The 21,192-nt window shown below is 42.7% G+C and overlaps 1 protein-coding gene across 2 annotated transcripts in view; it reads left to right on the forward strand.

Annotated features, from left to right (window-relative positions):
* LOC143362018 (uncharacterized) overlaps nucleotides 1-21,192 on the forward strand; it is a 126,957-nt gene that overhangs the window by 51,871 nt on the left and 53,894 nt on the right. Inside the window, exon 1 of one of the 2 annotated variants that reach the window (XM_076801788.1) lies at nucleotides 16,234-16,481. The exons of the other annotated variant lie outside the window; for it this stretch is intronic. Coding sequence (XP_076657903.1) covers nucleotides 16,403-16,481 — 79 coding nt within the window. The 5' untranslated portion in view covers nucleotides 16,234-16,402. Of the gene's footprint in view, nucleotides 1-16,233; nucleotides 16,482-21,192 lie in introns of those variants that run through there. 2 annotated transcript variants of the gene reach the window in all.

Below are 21,192 nucleotides of genomic sequence, written 5' to 3' on the forward strand. Positions count from 1 at the left end.
ATAAAGCAATATTATTATTGTTATTACAAGATGTCTCCGTGTCGCAACCCGAGCGCCGCACAGTGGGCAATTTGGACGAAATCGGATTCAAAATCAAAGAACTTTCCATAGAAATGAGGTACGGGAAAAATAATACGGGGAAAATAGGGAGATTATTACCATCCAATCATTTCAACGAAAAAATGACTTCGTTAGTGTAGGATTAAATTCTGAATCGGTTGGGAACTAAAATAATTTATTCGAACTAATGTTACACGCGTTAAAATAATAAACTAAAACGGTTACAACTTCCGCTCGCTACGACACGCTCCGCTCGCTTCGACGTCAACTCTACAACTCTGGGCATTTTTTGATGAGTCCTCCCGCCCCTACCGACCTTTCCCGAACACCCCCGACTTTCGCCAAATGTCCCAAACGCTCTCACTTTTATGACCCTTTCAGGCCCCACGCTCGGTCCCTAAAAATACGTGCTCAGGTAAAGCACTAAAACTACCCTAAAACTACCCTAAACTATAAACCTACGCCTGGCAAGGTTAGCATGAATAACTGCGATACTACATTAGTTTTCGTCAGAAAAATCTATTTTTTGCAAAATCCTGAGGTCGTAGACAAATTTTGAGACCAGATTTGAAATCAGCGTGAAAAAATCTATGGGAAATGATGTATAGCATGTTAAAGAGAAATTTTTGTCCGCGCGTGGTATTGGAAAACGTAAAATTTTCTTGAATTTGTGCGCGTTTAACGAATTTTCTCGAGGTTAAAAAACGTTCGTACCACGATCTCTCTATTTTCCCCATATTCTACAAAGTTGCAGCTTTCATTTAAAACAAAATTTCATCGCTCCACCTCATTCCTATCGAAAGTTCCCTGATTTTGAATCCGATTTCGTCCAAATTGCCCACTGTGCGCCGCGCTGGGGGGAAAATCTCGCTCGGGGCCAGGCTTCCGACATCCACGTGGACCCGGCGCAGCAACGGTAACTCGGTAATTGGTTTCGCCGGCCAAGACAAGCCGTTTCGTTGGGAATCCGCGGAGCCGCGCCGCGAACGGCTTCAAGTGGGAACGCAGGAGGATCGGCCCGGACGGAAGTTGCCGGGTAACTTGCGAGTATCCACTCGAGAACTCGACGCGACGCTTAGATGAACCAACGCCGGCAGAGGATGCTTTGTGCCAAAGAAATATGTGTATGTATATGCAGCCCGCGATGAAATCCATCCAGCACTCTTGCCGCGGACCACGAGTGCCATTCTTGTTACGCACACGCTCGGCTCTAGCCCCGGGTGCTATCCCTGGCTTCGCCAGCCGAAGGACTCCTCCGCCGCGGAGAACTATGCACATACGTCCCACGACCTCTGACCACTTGAATACCTTGGTTATTCCAAGCGATACCAGAGAATTTTACTCACAGATGTTGCAGGGTTTGAGAAACTATTCGCGGTTGTTCGGAAAGTAATTTTGTTTTTTCCCAACTGGGAGGGTATATTTTGACAGCCGATATAGCAAGGCTTGTTTGTGAAAAAGTATGTTTGATTCTGCGCAATAGTTTTTGTTTGGTGCCCTATCGAATGTGGAAAGTCGAGAGCAGCATTTTCGGCATATTTTATACTCTTTTACTATCGAAAAGGTACAAATGATTTTCAAGCGAGAAAAGAATTATTCGATGTGCATGGCGATGATGTACTGATAGAACGCCAGTGCCAAAACTGGTTTGCAAAATTTCGTTCCGGCAATTTTCGATGTTGGAGAAGCACTACGGTCTGGAAGGCCGGTTGAAGCTGACAAAGACAAAATTGGATAATTGGGTAATTGGGTACTATGGTATTGCACCAAAATGGAGAATATATAATTAAATAAAATATGTATATGCTATAAGAAAGTCGTCTTTCATTTTCATAAAAAAAAAATTACTTTCCAAACAACCCATTACATAGTATGGTATAAATGATATTCTTGCAAGTGGAGGCGTAGAGAAGATGTAGAGGTCACCTTTGTTTTCTTAAATGGAATGTCCAATTTTCTGTGCTCGATTTCGACAGATTGGCGTGTGCTGAGTATAAAAGTACTAAAGTGTATTTGCCCTAACCGTTGCTGAGATATTTGACTGTTTCCATGAGGAATGTTCGAAATGCCGGCCATCTGCAGCGATGCAACCTTGTAGTCTTTGAACTGTTGCGTCTCTTGCACGTCTTATTGTTGGAGCGTCTATTGTAGCACACGCTGCGATCATTCGTTGCCTCATATCTTCCGGAGTTGTTGGTGCAACTCGATACACAATATTTTTCAATGTTCCCCACAAGAAAAAATCCAGGGGTGTTCAATCTGGACATCCATCGATTTCGGAATATTTCATTAAGTGTACTTCTCACCCTTCGAGCGTAGTGTGTTGGACATCCATCGTGTTGATACCACATTGTCTGACGAACGCTTAATGGCTCGTTTTCTAATCAATTTGCCAATGTATTTCTTAAGAGCGTATCATATTCTCGACCAGTAAAAGTGCCGTCAATGAAACAAGGCCCAATTATTTGTTGCCCTATGATTCCACGCCACGCATTAATGGACCAGCGTCTTTGATGATCAATTTCGTTATCGTTTGAAATAACGAAGATATTCAAGTGGACAGAGCTCGTTTGTTCCACTGTGTTCCTCATCTCCGTTGAGACGATCGGAACGAACCCTGCTTCGTTTCGTGGCCACGCTTTCCACCACGCGAGGACGTATTATCTGTGAATTACTGCCGTCAATTTAGGGGGATGCGAGAAGACGAACGGCGGCGAGGGTGGATTACCCTCAGGACGGTACACGCACCCCGAGAAAGTCGCCGCGTATCGTGCAATTTACATGCGCCACGAGGCCTAATCTACCCGCTTCTGGGCTTACGCTCGATTGAATCATAACCAGCCGAGTAGTTTACAGCGAGGTGAACGTCCCACAATGGCTGACCATGTCCCGATGCATCTGGACAGACAGTAATACAAATTTCATTTATTTTTTACCTTGCTTGTTAACGCAATTAAATATAAAAATTAGCAGCATAATGTAGGAACACGCATTGGTATAAATAATCATTATACAAAATTAAAAATTATTATTTTTAAACATGTGTCGCATCTATACTGCGGATTTGATGCATTTAGCAAGATCAATAGTCTGTAGAAGCATATTGTTAAGTTCTGCATAGCCAGTTTTTCACAAATGTTGTATATGCGTTTATTCATATCACCGTACGAGTAAATTTTACGTATCTGAATAATAACAAAATATAAATGGGGTGAAGTAGTGTAACGAGCGACCTCTCCTGAATATATCCTTTAATTTATTGTGGCTGTTTATTTACATTTTGCTCCGTAACGTAGCCATTTGTTACTTGTTTTATCCCCATATTGACGTTAAAAGCAAACAAGCTTTCACATCACCCTGTGAAATACACAAGGGAAATACATAGACTTTTTATATGACACGAAGCTATACATCGGAAGCCAGGAATACGCTGACTATTAAGGGTTGATTGTCTATTAATAGTAGATATCTCCTATTTCTAAGCTGTCTACTCGGCAGGGGCCGGGATAAATCGCGTTCGCACTATCTTCAAAATATCCGCGAGAATGAGGATGACTTTGTAGAAATTTGGGTCAGTGTAGCCGCATTTATCTTTCAAATTTTGCACGTTCATGTATTTTTACCGCAGCTTGGAGGAGATACTTCTTGGAATACGTTTCGCGCGCTCGCAGTTTCCAGCGTTAGTCGTAACACAACGGGGTTAAATGTCCCCCCCCCCCCCGGAAAGTAATCAAACGACGACGAAACCGTTTACCCGTCAATGCAAAGGTCTTTCAGAGCCGGTTCGGTCTGAGCCTTTAAATTTCAATTCGTGGGCCGCGGCCTCGACAGCGGTTGGTCCGCGGGAAATCGTAAAGCAATATTTTCCCGCGGCACGAATAATGAAACCGCGATTCGGGAAAATGTCGGGAAACGTCGCGCTGTTTGTCGAAGACAAATCGGGGAACACGACTGGCTCCCCGGAGTTATCTCCCGAAGGACGGCTCCGCGCGGGTAGTTATTAAAAGTCAATAAAAGGCCGCGGGAATTACGGTTTTCATTCGTAACTTTTCATTTTCCGCGGACCGGCCGCTGCGCAAAGATCCGTGTTCGCTCGTTCGTTGATCGAGCGAACACTAGGTTTACGGGACCCGTCAAAATGACGGACTCTATCAGGACCTTGAATAAGTTCTCGCTGTTTCTTTTACAAAATAAAAGCTTTATTTAAATGATAAGGAACAAAAACATTTCATTCGAAGTATTGCCCACCACTAGCGACCACTTTCTCCCATCTTTCTGGCAGTACATGAATTCCGCGTCGGAAAAACGACATGTCTTTCGAGGCTATCCAAGAATCGATCCATTTTTTAGCTTCTTCATAAGAATGAAAGCGCTGGTCAGCTAGGCCATGTGCCATCGAACGGAATAGGTGAAAATCAGAAGGGGCTATGTCAGGCGAATACGGCGGGTGGGGTTAGAACTTCCCATTGAAGCGTTTCCAGGTAGGTTTTCACTGGTTTTGCAACACGAGGCCGAGCGTTGTCACGTAGCAAAATCACTTTGTCGCGCCTCTGCTCGTATAGCGGCCGTTTTTCTTTTAAGGCTCGACTTAAACGCATCGATCGAAGTCGATGGCGCTCCCCCGTGATAGTCTCATTCGGTTTGAGCAGCTCGTAATAAATTACATCCCGCTGATCCCACCAAATACAGAGAAGAAGCTTCGAACCATGGATATTTGGTTTTGCAGACGATGTTGATGCATGGCCGGGTGGCTCACCCCACGATTTTCTACGCTTTGGATTGTCGTAGTGTATCCACTTTTCATCGCCAGTCACGACGCGGTGCAAAAAACCTTTTCTTTTCTGCCGTTAATGCAGTAGTTCACACGCGAGAAAACGCCGCTCGACGTCTCTCGGCTTCAATTCGTGCGGTACCGAATGTCCTTGCTTCTGGATCATTCCTGAAACATTTAAACGTTCTGAAACAGTTGACTCGTCCACTTGTAATGTTCTTCCAAGTTCCGCTAGCGTCCGACGTCGGTCTTGATCGAGTGATTCCTCCAACTTTTCGTCTTCAAATGTTTTCGGTGCGCCAGAACGTTCTTTATCCTCAAGTTCAAAATCATTATTTTCGAAGCGTCGAACAAAGCATTGTCACCATAAGTCTCAACAAGAATTATATGTGCTTCAGCTGCAGATTTCTTTTGAATAAAGTAGTGCGATAAAATTGCCCGCAAATACACTTTATTCGGCACAAAAGTAGACATTTTCCGAACCAAGGAAAAATTACTTTGTTTACACTAAAGTGAACTACCATACACTGAAATTTAAGGTTAGATACACTACTGCCTTGCGTGTGTGTTACCATTCGAAATTCCACGAACGGGGTACTGCTACTGCCAGCTTTGAAGAAACAGCGAGAACTTATTCAAGGTCCTATTTTTAATTTACGATTATTGAGATTGCGAAGATCCATCTACGTGGAATTACTCAACAAACTTGTTTCCTTAGGTATATATTATTGAAAAAATGGCTGAAGACTTGGATAGGCACGTTCTTCTTATTTTTATAGAGTAATGTAAAATACTCACTTTTAATGCTCCGTAAACCTAGCGTTAAGAAGCGCAAAACGCGTTTGCCCTATCGACGCGAAAACCCTTGCCGTCGAGGGCAATCGATGGAGCTGATTCCGGGGTGACGTCGGTCCATTCTATTTTTTTTTTTTGCTTTTTTTTTACAACGGATCAAGTCCATTATCCGGCCAATTCTTTCTCTGGTAAAATATTGTACCGAGTATCGCGCGCGTCGCGTCATTCGTAATTTGATTTCGACTACACGCGCACCGGCTCGATACGTCAGCTAAGTGCACAGCGATCGGGAAATAGCGTCGATCGATACCCGGGCTGTCGCGCAGTTTCGTTATCATTTTCAGCTGGGAACTCTGAACAGCTTGTATCGTGCCAGGACTTCGTGAACATATGCATATTAGGGGGACCCATAATTATTTTGAAATCTAAAACAAACTTTGTAGTAAATTTTTATTTCTTAATTTATTATATAATCTCCATCATTATCAAGGACAGTTTGCCATATTTCCTGCAAATTTTGAATCACCCTCTTCTAGAAATCCAGGGTTCGTGAAGCAAAATATGACTCGAGGTGCCTCCTAACATCTTCTACAGAATGTTTTATTTCTTAAATCATGTTACGGAGATCTGAAAAGATCAGAGGGAGCAATATCCGGTGAGTACGGGGGTGCGGTAAAATTTCCCATTGCAATTCTTTGATTTTTTCCTGAGTGAGTTTCGCTGTATGGGGCCGAGCACTGTCAATTTGCAGTATTACACCTTTTCTCTGGACCAAAGATGCCCTCTTTTTCAATAGTTCTGAATACAGCCGTTGCAATTGCTGACAATACAACTCGGCAGTAACTGTTTCTCCAGGTTTCAACAACTCAAAGTATGCCACGACAGTTCCTCCAAATGCACAGTAACACCTTCCTAAGTGATAAGCTAGGTTTAGGGGTTGATTCGCAGAAAGCCATTGCTTCGAACGCTTTATGTTATCATAAAGAATCCATTTTTCATCTCCGGTAACGATTCCGCTAAGAAATGTACCTCTACGAAATCTGGACAGCAATCAAGTGCAAATTGATCAACGAATATTTTTATTGCTCTCAGATAATTGATGCGGTACCCATATTCCTTGCCTATATGCCTTTTCCATTTCGTGTAGGTGCCTTTGTGTAGTCGACCATGTGTACCCAAGGCTTCTCGATAATTCTTGTAAACCTAATTTTGGATCAGCTTTCACTAGAGATTTTAGGGTGTCATTATCAAATTCAACTGGTCGTCCGAGGCCTGTCAGAGAGATCATAATCACCGGCAGCAAACCTTCTAAATCAACGTTGACACTTGTCGACCTTCAATACATCTCCATAAGCATCGCAAATTTTCTTTGTTGTCCCCGTTGCATTAACCAGTTAGCTATAGCGACCTCTTTGAAAATTGTCTACCCAAGTTGCGTCGCAAAAATCAACCGCTGTTCGAATTACAGCTGTTTCGACGAGTATACTCGTCACGCCACAAAATATTGCCATTTCTTCGTGACGAGTATGCTCGTCGAACACAGTTGACTGGTTAAATCCCGCACGAAAATGAACAAGTATGCAAGGACGAATATGATCCTCGGAAGGTACGGACGCCGCCATTTTATTACAGGGTTGCAAAAGAAGAAATTGTACTTTTTAGAATATTTCGAACACAGAGCTTTACCGGAAACTGTAAAAGGATGCGTGTTCAACGATCGGTACAGAACCGAAGGCGAAACAAATTCTTCGCAAATAATTGATCACTGATGGGCACCCCTAATATTTCGTTCGATGATCGAACACTGTTCAATCGAGGTTCGTACCGGGGTGCTCTCCCCTTCCGAAAATCGTGGGGAGACGTTCGCGATCGAGGACCGTCGATTGACTCGAGTTGTCGCGGCCGAAACTTTGCGGAACTTTTCTCGAAGACGAAGCCGCGGCCACTCGATGCCCGCACCAAAGTGGTTGCACACTTTCGGGAAGCTATTACCGAAGAGACGGCGGACGTCTTCGAGGCCTGAAACCACGAACGTGTTTCCGCTCTGCTCCGGATAGCCGTTCGGGCGTCTGTTCCCGTAAAATTATTTTCGAACCTGTCTCTCGTGCTTTCGCATCGGTCGCGTCGTCGACGATGCAGGAATTACAGGGCTGCCACTTGGCGAAATTAAAATTTCACCGAATCGATACGGTCTTCGACTTGTTCGCCAAGTTTTCCACGAGCGCCTCTGGCGTCTCGCGGAAGGTGTATCGCGGCTTTCTTCAACGTCGTGCCACGGTGAAGTGCACCCCGGTGACGCCGCGTATATTTTCGTAGGGAGACGGCCGAGATGAAAGCGAACACTGGTACGCGTTCGTGGGGAGCGACATACCCTTAACAAGCATAATTGGAGCAGGTGGCCGGCCATGGCTGCGGTTTCCTTGCATAGATAACTACCCAAAGGTATTCCACCCTCTGTCCTACCGGGCCAGTCGCCTTTGTTGTTGATTCACCCTACTACCAGCGACTACGATCTTTCGCCGCTTAATGAATTAAGCTACGACGCGACCAGAACTAGACTCTCCGCAAGCGGAACTATAATAACGTCCCGCTGTAGCAACGCCGTGCGCCAGCTAAAAGCTTAAACAAAGTTTAACGGCGTACAAAATATTGCAGCCGGCAGTCTCCTCTATAACATCAAAAAGCAGAACGGATATAAATTAATCTTACTAATTCAAACGAATCCTTTTCGTTGCAGATACAGACGCTAATAATTCTACTTGCGTCGATGAATCTCGTGTTTAATTTTAGTATTGGTAAGTTCCACGTGCGTAATTTGTAATTTAAAACGTTAGACATTTCATCAAGAAATTAATCAAAATCGATTTCAGTCACTATTTTAGGCACTGAAATAACTTTTATGCAATGCTGATACATATCTCGCAAGTAAGTGCATAGGTAAACTAAATATTATGAACATGAATGCATACACGGGGTCCATTGAGGACCCCACTTACCTAATTCCTTGCCAACTTTCATTACAGCAACAATTTATTTCTGTAAACACATTAAACATAACCTAAATATTGACAGCAGCAAATGGCTGAACTCTCGGTTCACAAATGGCGCGGCTAAATATGTTAACACAAAATCCAACACTGGGGTCCTTTGCGGACCCCACTCATTCATTTAAGGGTTAATGTGTATCGTGTACACGTACTATTCCACGATCTGCTGTCTGAGAAAACTGGTTTGTTCCACTGAATCGTCAATTGAAGGAGCTAATATATTCCGACCGGCGCCATGCTCGGCCTTCTTTTAACCAGAAAAGGGTCAGAAATGCTTCATAAGAAAAACCACAAAAAGCTTCGTAAGAAGATAAATAAAATCAAAAAAATATTGTCATTGTTATGTCACATGTTTCGGTTATCGAGTTTCTGGACCCGCGAACAATAGCGTGCGCCTACCAAACGTTGATATTGCAAAATATCGCGTTTCTCTATACACCGAACTGTCTCGAAGGTTGACGCCGCGTAGGCTGTTCCAAAGATTGGAGATAACGAAGAGGAGGGTAGGAGCTGGCGATGAAACAGGGAGCCGAGTCAGGGGTGAGACTCGAGCCGACCCAATCGATAGAGTGCTCATTCGATATTCGTAGTTATTCAAGTGCGTTTCTGTCTACCATACCGCGAAATCTCTCTAAACTCTAAACGCAAGCACGGGGGGAGGGGGTGAGGGTGGGTTTTGCGCTGTGTTCACGGTGGTGAGACGCGAATGGAGTAGCCGCCAGGCCCACCCGATCTCCAATCTTCTCTTCCCGGACATGCGCAGTCGGAACAACCCCTAATACTCGGTGGACCTACTCCATAGTTACCGCGCCGCACCCTATGCAGAAGGGGTGGAACGTGCGCGACACGTGGATAGCCAGTCAGTCCGAAAGCAAACCACAGATATACTAACCGAGCAACGTTGTTCGGTATTTCTCGTTTGCTCTTTTCCCAGCCTTTTTTCCCGCAGGATCGACGCGTGTTTGATCACGCCATGAGTCTTCTCCGAGTCTCTGAATGAGTGATTGTTGGGCCACGAGAAGATGCCACGCGAAATGATGCCACTCGTAAAGTCGACGTATACGTTCTGCACCGATCGGACAAACGTTCTTTAATGCGTTTGAGTATACACTGGGACTGAAAAGTATTCGAAGGCAAGGAAATGAAAATTTCACCAAAAAACGACGGTCTGCTTGAATGTCCGTACAGAATCTTCATCACGAGTCTGGCTCGTTATTGTGGGGCAAGGGGTTGAAGGTTCTGAAGGGACACCATGATCGAATCGATTTGGGCAATTGCGAAATACTTGCTCCCTTGACGCGAAGTAGGGAAGCATAGGTATACTTGTAAGTTTCTGCGTGGCATCTTTCCGCGAACGAACGATATGTATTTTCTCAGGTGGTAGCGTGCGCCCGTGTGTACCTGTCCGGGAGGTTTGAGTGCAGCGGGTCGTAGAAGCTCCTTAACACCGTCGAGACAAAAGCAATTAGAGTCGGCTGGCCAGAGTAACTCGAGACTCTGACCTCGTCTGTCGGTGACTTCAAGCCTGATTCAGGAGCGTAACCCGCAGTTTCCCTCTCGTGGCGCTCTTGCCGTCGAAAGGGAGCTCGTGCCTCTAGACACCGGAGCTCGATAATGTCTCGGAAAGTGAGTGGGTAATTTGATTGCGTCCTAAGATACCGGAACAGGAAGTTGATGTAGTTTCGGAGGAGTTCCTCTACTCTATCATGCCCCCCCTATTCTACCAACCCTCCGTGTTCCCTCTCCTCCTTCCTCTGCCTCTTTCGAGGCTGTCAGTCACCGTTAACTTTAAATCAACTCTTCCGCCCCGATAAACCGTCGCGCCTCTTAAAAATCGTTAACATCCCCGAAGCCTCCAAGTTCGCTACGGCCACCCTGTGCAGACTCGGAATTTTCTCTTAATAGGGCGCGCGCTGAACAGGCTGCCATTTAAATAATTGCAAGCTTGCAAAACCCACGCGAGTTTCCTTCGATTTTCACCCCCGTAGGCGTTACACGCGATTAATTCCCCGAGAAGAAGCCTCGGAAGATAATGGGCAGCGAATGACCAGGTTGATGGAATTCGATCCGGCAAATCCACTCCGGCTGTTCCTCCGGTTATTGTTAGCGTAACCCTTCGTCGAAACGAAGAGGACTCGCGTTTCTCCGGACGTCCCCATTATTTCCTCGGTTGTCGAGCGTTCATAAAATCGAATCGGTAATTTGTTTTCTTCGCGGATCCCGTAATATGGAACGCGCCCGCGCGATTAAATTGCGCCCGACACATACAGACGCGCCCGCTCGTTGCGATTCCCATTCGTTTTACACGCGGGACACGTATCGTCGGTGGAAATCTCGTTTCGGAATCGATTAGCCGGCAGCACGTAGGATCGTCGCTCGCTACTAAAAATGTCGCCGAGAATTAATTGCACGCGAAGGCGAAACAATAATCGCGGGACCGGCCGTCCTTATTTTCGCGATCCGATAAACGATACCCGGGAATCCTCGAATCGTTTGGTAGCTGGACGTGTGCTGGCTTTTCCGCGCGAACCGAGCGCATCAACCCCTTCGCGCTCGAAGCGGTTTCAACGCGACAGCAGGCTGCCCCGGAATTTCATCGGACCGGAAATCGGTTCGATCCCGCGCGATTTTCTTGATTTTACGTATTGTTTTGCGAGCATTACGCCGGGCGAAACGTTTCACCGAACGCGGACCGGGTTAGATGTTTCTCGAATGGAAGCTATAAAGATGTAATGTATGTGTGCACGTGTACGTAACCGTTGCGTGACGCAAACACACCGTTGCCGGGCTAATATAAACTTTATTGCTTCCACGTAAGAGTCCGTCCGACACGGAGTGAGTCATACCACCCGAGTTATACATAAAACCTTTAACGCGCCGAAATAATTAAAACGCGAACGTAATCTCGTTGGGTTTTTTAACGGCAGACACTCCCGCGCAATCGTACACCCGCAAAGCTGGGTCCGTGTGATGCAGAATAATATATTCTGTTCTTAATAAAACTTCAGATCACACGAGAGGAAGGGCGAGAGAGGAAGAACGATTTTCCCGGGAAAATACACGGCTCTTCATTAGCGTTAAGTTGTATTAATTGTACCCGCTGGTTCTGGAACCATCGACACGATTAATACCTCCACCGAGGTTGATATTGACTCTTCAAATATTTTGAGTGGCGGCCGGGCTGTATGCCTTCGGGCTGCGGCTTGTATTTTGCAGGCAAATTTATGCTGTTGCATTCATCGAACAATTTCTATTCATTCGTAGCGTCGTACATCAAACTGTAATTGGTCGATCGAACATTCGCGCGACTCGGCGCATCAGTGGAACAATTGAAATATCATTTTGCAAATTCCGTTCTTGAAAGTAACGATCCGTGGCTGCGCCGCGCCGCGCCGCTTTCGAGTGCACTCGAGTCTCTCTTTTCAAGCTTCGTGGAACCGCTGTATCGTATATTTTCATTGACGTGGGCCTTCCGATTCATCGACCGTTGACCCAAAAACGAATTCCCAGTTTGCCAAAGATAGTTCGGCGTAGATAATTCTGGTAGAAGCTTACGGAAAGTTGAGAAACGTGGTTAAACTATATCTGAGGAAACCAGACATTTTTAACTTCTTTTCATATAACCCTGTAGATTTTGGCGAGAAAATGTCGAAAATCCAAGCTTCGATCCTAGGAGATCACTAGTTCAAGAATTATGTGTGTGTAAAGATGTGCGATTTCCAACGTTCTTGACAGGTAAGGGCGCCGCCATCTTGGTATGTAGTGACCAACGCGCGTCGCTAGATGGCACCATGAGCACGTGGTAATGCCGATAACGTAGAACACGATAAAAATACAATGAAATAAAATGAATATACAATATGTTTTGGATTATGCTCGTATAACGTCAGCATTTAACCCTTTGTGGCATTATAGATGAATATAAAGTAAAGCAAAGCAAGTCATGTACAGTACAATAACATATACAGTGACTCTTATTAGTATTCGTACTCTGTATGAAAAACGATAACTTTTTCATATTGGCCATGCGACTTTTTTGGAGCAGTTAGAGCTATTAGTTGATTGCTTGACGTGAAAAAACATTTTTAAAAAATTGCAATTGGACGGAATTGCAGAGAAAATACTAAACGTTGTCGTTTACAACTTTACCAGCGACGAAATATTCTTATATAAGGACGAAAACTTGAGGCACGTGGAACCATTTTTTGACGGTAATGTAGTCACTCTACCTTATCGCGAATCTAAGACGACCGGGCCCTTCTGCAATATTAGACATTCTTATATTGTGAAGAATAATGTACAAGCTTAAAAATGCAATGTAAAATATTTAGTACACGGTGATTGTCAAACGATGTTCATGTATTTTAACCTCTGTCGTGCGTTTCAGAATTTCGAATGTAGTATCGAACGGAAAGGTCTGTGACTGGTTTCGATGGATAATAAGATCGGAATAAAGTGCACCTCCGAGAGCAATACTCGGGTTTCGAATTCGCGGCAGCACACGGTTCGGGAAGATGGCGAGGCAGGGCGAGGATGGGCGAGGCAAGTTTCGCGATAAAGATTTGCAATTCCGCCTATCGCCGCCGCGGCTCGTCTGGCCCGCGTGTTGCTCGCGACGAATTTTAAATCTGCCGGACACCGAACGCGGCGGAAAACTTTCGCGGAAGTTTCTGCACGCTGTTCTTTGCTCGCGTCGCTATTATGCGACGGTTCCGGAGAAGTCAACGTCCGCGGGAGCACTCGTCGACGAGCCCCTGCTCGCCCAAATTAGGCGTTGCCGAATGAAAGAGGCCGCGATGGCGGTTACAATTCTCCCCCAAATTGACTAAGTGCTCCCTTTATTTTCGAGGAAAATAGCGCGCTGGTCGTTTTAATAATCCGACCTCTGCCCGGCCGAATCAGGTTCGCTTTTTCACCCAGTCCTGCAAATGAAATATTCGTTCGCGTTGTTTCTGTTTCTTAACCCTTCGCCCCAGGACGGCGGACCTTTCTTGCAACTAGGCTTTTATGCAAAATATAAAATTGTTTGCACGATTACAATGGACCGGGGCCAAACGGAAATTTCTTTGTCCCTTTAATCATTTTAGTAAGCTGATACCAATACATTGAAATTCTGAAACTATTTGCATCTGTCTCTTACTTCGAATTGTGCCTATTTATTTATACCATAAATGCAAGTGTATAATTGCCGATGCTTAGGGCCCTTTACAGCTTTAATTACTAATTTTTTAAAATATATTTTTAAGAGTACTTTTTGTGGACATATTATAGTCTTTCTGTTACTCCCGATGCAACAGACATTCGTTTAGTTTAATTGCCGAAAATTGAGTGCTTCGATTACTATTTTGATACTCCGGATCGAAATATACTATTAAGACATAAATTCTTAGATACGCGTTAACGTAACCGCCTCTAAATTTAAGTGATTACTATCTCATTACACTTTCAATACTGCGAAGACTTCCGTCCAATAAATTATTCGAGTGTAAACTGTCAGTTGAATTTGAGAACATCAAATTGAGAGTTTAACCGAAGACATTGAAACTTTAAGCATAAATCATAAGCATTATAAGCATAAAAATTAAACTGTGATATCTTGAGCTATATTCATTCGTGCACACAAAATTGTATAAAATATGAGTCATGATAACCTAACTATTTTTTATCTCTAAAATTGTCTAAAATTGATGGCTCCGAATGAAAATACTTCCTTAAATTTTATCTGAAAGTTCAGAAATTAAATCCCGACGTCGATTTTGAATAGTTATGGAACAATTTCTGTATTATTAACAACCATTTTTCGGCAAAAATACGGCAAAAATGGTCCCACGTGTAATTTCCAGAATTTTTGTCCAAATTAGCGCAACGAGTTGCAATCTCTAGTTTCGGGTACAGAGATTCCTCAGCTCGAAACATTTTGCTTGCGAGCAATTAATTTTCCTGAAATTATGCACACCGACCATAATTGTACGCTTCGTGCTACTATCTTTATTGCTGCATAACCAACATTTTAACAGTTATAATCTTTTCGAAATTACTCGTAAATGCTTAGGTGAACTACTCATGTATCAATTATTTATTGCACGCGCCCCACGTTTTTCGTTTTAAATCTTACAAGTATTTTCATAGTTATTAAAAATTCACAATCACAAATTTTCAGGGCTATTTGTAAGGGTTTAGGAATCTGTATGAAGCTAGGAAAAATTATTTTGTACTTTTTAGTCCGTCTTAAAAACGTGGTATATTACAATTTCTTTTATCTAAATAATTATTTTAGAGTTTTGTGTTTCTTCTATTCATTTCTGTTACAAATGCATGAAAGGCGTCTAGTGATGACGATTAAATCCGCCATAGGCACTCGTAGAAATTAATTAATAATATAAATATGTCAATTTATAATCTAAATATTTTCCCTTCTATACTTGATATAAAAATGTTGAGTCCACAGTTTCCCTTCGTACGAAAAATAGCTTTGACCTGGCGGGAAGTAAACTTGAAATACTTCCGGACCGTTAAGGGTTAAGGGGCCGATAAGGTAGAGTGACTACATTACCGTCAAAAAATGGTTTTACGTGCTTCCAGTTTTCGTCCTTAAATAAGAATATTTTGTCACTGTTAAAGGGCTCATTCGAAAGAGGAAGGTTCAATCTAGTACGCGCTGGCCATGAGGTGCCGATATTATGCAGATATTTGGTAATATAAGCGTTCGAAGTAGGCCAAAAATTGACGATGCGCATGCCGTGGAATCCAAGCATTTTTCTGCCATTGGATGAGTTTTCAGGATGACGTCTAGACCAGCGCGCACTAGAAAGTATCTCCGGCTACAAATTGACCTATAATTTGTCTTGATTTCGTTATTAACTAAAAAATCACGTGACTGCCCCGGGCTCTTAAAACAGCCCCGCGCAATCAACGCTAAAAAGTATCGCTAGAATCGTGAAACCGTATTAAAACAACTCTTAAGAAACCATTGATTTGAGCCATCCAATGCCGCAGCATCCCCTTAAAGCTGTTCCGGAAGCGGAGCGGCGAAATCTGTTAACCTCGGTACGACTTGTAGCGGTGTTTACCGGGGGAAGCAATACGATAAAGAGATCATAAAAGCGCAAGACAATGATGAAGAATAATAGAATTCCATTTAACGACGAACAACCACCCACCACCACCCCCACCGCTCCTCTCGCGCGGAAGCGTTGTTCTCTCACCGTGTTCGGTACGGATCTCTCTCACGGACACACCCTGCACCGCGAATCACGAACCACGAACCACGATACGCTCGTAAAACCAGCCTGTATCGTTTCGCTCATTAACTCGCCTCAACAATGACCGTGGGTGTCGGCGTAGTACGTCGAGATCCTTTCAACTCCCGCCTATCCACACCCTTCTGGCGGTGGTAGTGCGCATACGCGACGAGAACGAGTGAGAGAGAGAGATGGATAAAGAGAGAGAGAGAGCGAGAGAACAAGAGAGGAGAGGAGAGACGAGCACCACCGAGTCAGGCGAGGCGGTTCGCGCGTAAAATCGCGCCGAGCGGCAGTCAGTCGCGCGGAATACGGCGCGGGGTGCGGTTTTCCGGTGTTCGTCGTCCTCGGATGGCCATCGCCATCGATTCCCCTCGTTTCCCGTTATCGTTTCTTTTTCATTTCACCCGCGGCATCCCCTAATCCGCGACATAGTCCGCGCACGCTAGTCGAAATTCCCCGTAACTCGCGCGTGACGATCGCCGAGGATGTGCTTCGCGGGGAACGTGTCTGTCTTTGTCTTCCTGCTGCTGACACTGACACTGTGTCACGCGAAAAACGACAACTGTGAGTAGCCTCGCCAATCTCTCTTTCTCCCTCTCCCTCTCTCTCTCTCTCTCTCTCTATACATCCTCTCCTACACCTGCACCGATGCGCCGATGCACCGAAAACTGGTAGACTCCCGTGCAACGCGATCGAAAAACTATTTAAAAACTAGGTACATGTGTCCCATGCGGCAGTAAACGCGCAGCACATGTATTAGGCGGAGTAACAAGGTTCGTCCGCATCGATCGTGTCATGTGAAATACGTTTTTTTTTTCACACGTTGACTGCCATGTCAGTCACGTATGACTGACAGTGATCTTTGACCGGGTTTAGGCATTCATTTTTGTCGTGACATGTACTGATAAAACGAATTCTATTAAGATATTTAGAATTCAAAAGGGTTAAAACGAGATTCCCTATAATACGTTTTAAATGTCTAGTTTCGCTTTCATTAACCCATTCGCATCATAAGGAAATTTAAAAAGAAGGCCTTTATCACTAAACATTTTTTAAAATTATATTTAAGTACAAAAATGACTACAAGTAAAATAACTTCGTATTTCAGCGTTATAAGGAAAAATCAGAATTACTGCTTTCATCTCCAACAACAGCCTCCATTTCTATTTTTTAGCTAACGAATAATGACAATGACCAACAAAGTTGAGCGTATGCATACGGCTCCGGTGATAGTGACCAGGAAAATTGAGCGTATATATAATGATGCAAATGGGTTAATTAAATTAGTCCGATTTTGTAAGAATCTCTGGGAATGATATGTGGCAGTTAACGTGTTAATAAAAGCCCAGGAACATTTTATGAACGAGATATATTTGGGATGTAGGTCATGGAACAAAATGGCACCGTACATCGTTGGTTAGGGAAGTCTTCTACGGAGCAAGATTCCTCGTGAGAACGGACTTATTATTTAATCTGACATGTTTAAAGAATTGGTTGGAGAGATTGCCATATCTGCAGGCCTTTTTGAACAATTTTTTGATTTTTGACACGGGAGTTTACTGTATCTATTTCCGAAAGTTGAACGTACCTTCGCTTCGATGGATATTCTCGTTTAGGGAACGAACGACCGAGGGCAAAAGATCATTTTGATCGTTGTTCTCGTTGTGCGGGAGTGTATCAGTATTAGTGTCTCAGACACGTGGGCAAACTTTGTTGGTACAGGTCCCTTCACACATGTCGGTCCATCGACGGACTTAACTACTGTGGTGGGTCTCCTGAGACCGCTTGAACCCTCTGCAGAGAGACCATTTTCTACTTTATCTTTCGATGGGTCTGATCTACCTGTTTTCCTATTAACATTAGGTTCACGGAGCACTAAAAGTGACCATTTTGCATTACTTTATGAAAATAACAAGAACTTGCTACCCGCATTGTTGGAAATATTTTTAAAATAATATATACCCAAAGAAATAAATTTCTACATAATTTCTCATGTATGCATCCTTAGAATCTGAATAGTTTTAAATTAAAAATATTAGAACCCGTTATTTTTAAGGATTCCCGTAAACCTAGTGTTAAACAAGATTATAAACTGAAAAAGGTACCGAGTTTAACACAAAATTTGTTGGATACTATTCGGACCTCTGATTTTTGAATTCTTTATTGTCTGAACACACTTTCCACAAAGAGCTAGTTCAATTTAAATTATTCAAAAACAATAGTCAACACGATTTACCGCACAGCTTAGAAAGGATTTAGTATAACACAGAAACTAAGTAATTGCTCTATTATCCGAACATTTATATTCCACTGATTAGTACGGATGATCGAGGTTCTACTATATTTGAGAATAATAGCTTTTCACAGTCTCGACGACGGTATGCGTCCACAAAGGATTAAATTTTCATTCTCTCCTATTTCCCTTCCTTCGTGCCTTTCAATTAGAGTTCAATATTAAATTCGTGAAATGATTGACGGTTCATATAGATATATATAAATATATAGCGGATCTTTATGCAAACCGGAGCGAAATAGAATTTCCTCTCGTAATACGTTTCATAGGTTGAAAATAATATAACAGTATTACAAAATTCATCTAATATTTTTACTGTTTTAAACTGTACTCATTTTTCTCATGAATGCGTAAAATCCGCTGTCTATTAATAAGAATAATTTTTCCAGCGGTCTGAAGATACTGCGTATAATTTCGACGTTTATATAATAGTACTTAAGGGTTGGAGGTGCCCGAATTTGTAAGTGTAATTGTATGGATTTTAACGAACGGTCCTAATCTTCTCGAATCGCTGTAGAGATTACGGTGTTCCCTATTTACTACTTACCGATAACGGCTATAAGCCAATCCGAACGTGATCGATTCGGAGCCATTCCGAGACAGTTGTAAGCGCATTTGCACGATCCGCTCCGAAATCTCGATCCTAGAATTAAATCAAGATTGGAACTGAGTGGTGTATTCTTACGTGATCTATTTTGCTCGATCAATTTACACGTCTCGTGCACGTTGTCGCGCAACCACGCGTCTTTGACAAGACAATTATCAACAACAGGATCCTTCGAATCATGTCTCGAAGGAAATGAATTCAATGGAGTTACAAGGCAACGAAATCGCACATCACGAATACCGAATCTTTTTAATAATAATCCAACAACAAGTGTTTTCGCAACACCTCGTATCAACTGGGGTTATCACGGTCGACTGTATGGCGAACTCTCCACTCTGATAACAGACATCCGTCTCACTATACCAGCTGATTATGAAAAACAATTGGAATTCTGTCAGTGGTATGTGTACGCAGTGCAACAAGACAATGTTGTTTTCATTAAAAGTATTGTGGACTGATGAATCGACGTTTACGAGAGGAGGAATTTTTAATGTGCATAATAATCATGTACGTATCGAACACGAATAAATTCACGTAGTGAATCAATACAAAAGATTAATAATGCATTCAATGAAATAAAACAGAATAGAAACGAAATTCGCACAATTACAAATTCGATCTTTGATCGCTGTCAGTCGTGTATTGTCGAGAACGGTAGACATTTTGAAATCGAGTATTAATTAACTGTGGAAGTGACGATGTCAGGTAGTAAATACATTGGTCTATTCGAGCTGATGCTCGCAATAACAGCAAGTCGGTTAGTATTCCTATATTAGGCATTTCGTAGGCCTTTTTTAGGCCTTGCATTTCGTATTTTTGTTATAACTTTTTAATGAAGCGACTTGTGACTTATGTTATATGTGACTTATGTTTATTTTTTTCTTATTTAGTGCAATAAAATATGTTGACAAAGTTTGAACATTAAAACCTGGGACAGCCTGTATTACTTAAGAAATGGCTGAAAACTTGGATAGACACATTCTTCTTATTTCTATAAAATAATGTAAAATACTTTTAGTGCTCCGTAAACACAGTGTTATATAAACAATAGCGTGTACATTTCTTAGCAGGTTGGCGGTCAGGTCGGTCATGTATCACACAATTATTCGCGTTTTAAAAATTAATTCCTTTCGTAATACAGTTGCTTGAACCGAATCGGGATTCGTACGATCTACAAGAGAGCTCGAGAAGTAATCCCTACGGGATAATCAATCTCAACTCTGCAATTAACACTAGGTTTACGGGACCCGTCAAAATAACGGGTTCTAATATTTATAATGTATTATTGAGATTGTGAAGATCCATCCACGTGGAATTACTCAACAAACTTATTCCCTTATATATTATTTGAAGAATGGCTGAAAACTTGGATAGACACATTCGTCATATTTTTATAAAATAATGTAAAATACTTTTACTGCTCCGTAAACACAGTGTTATATAAACAATAGCGTGTACATTTCTTAGCAGGTTGGCGGTCAGGTCGGTCATGTATCACACAATTATTCGCGTTTTAAAAATTAATTCCTTTCGTAATACAGTTGCTTGAACCGAATCGGGATTCGTACGATCTACAAGAGAGTTCGAGAAGTAATCCCCATGGGATAATCAACCTCAACTCTGCAATTAACACTAGGTTTACGGGACCCGTCAAAATAACGGGTTCTAATATTTATAATGTATTATTGAGATTGTGAAGATCCATCCACGTGGAATTACTCAACAAACTTATTTCCTTATATATTATTTAAAGAATGGCTGAAAACTTGGATAGACACATTCTTCTTATTTTTATAAAATAATGGAAAATACTTTTACTGCTCCGTAAACACAGTGTTAATAGCGTGTACATTTCTTAGCAGGTTGACGGTCAGGTCGATCATGTATCACACAATTATTCGCGTTTTAAAAATTAATTCCTTTCGTAATACAGTTGCTTGAACCGAATCGGGATTCGTACGATCTACAAGAGAGTTCGAGAAGTAATCCCCATGGGATAATCAACCTCAACTCTGCAATTAACACTAGGTTTACGGGACCCGTCAAAATAACGGGTTCTAATATTTATAATGTATTATTGAGATTGTGAAGATCCATCCACGTGGAATTACTCAACAAACTTATTCCCTTATATATTATTTAAAGAATGGCTGAAAACTTGGATAGACACATTCCTCTTATTTCTATAAAGTAATATAAAATACTCACTTTTGATGCTCCGTAAACCCAGTGTCAAAACACTTTGATTTCGGGAGACAATTATTCGGTAACCAAAGCGTTAAAAACAAATGCCGAGCTTCGCGAGCAACCGGTGTCCCGGTAAACAGGTGCAAACCGAAGCAAAGACGGGAACACCTGGTTCGAACCGATTATTT

The sequence above is a fragment of the Halictus rubicundus genome, chromosome 16, assembly GCF_050948215.1.
Source record: "Halictus rubicundus isolate RS-2024b chromosome 16, iyHalRubi1_principal, whole genome shotgun sequence".
Lineage (NCBI taxonomy): Eukaryota > Metazoa > Arthropoda > Insecta > Hymenoptera > Halictidae > Halictus > Halictus rubicundus.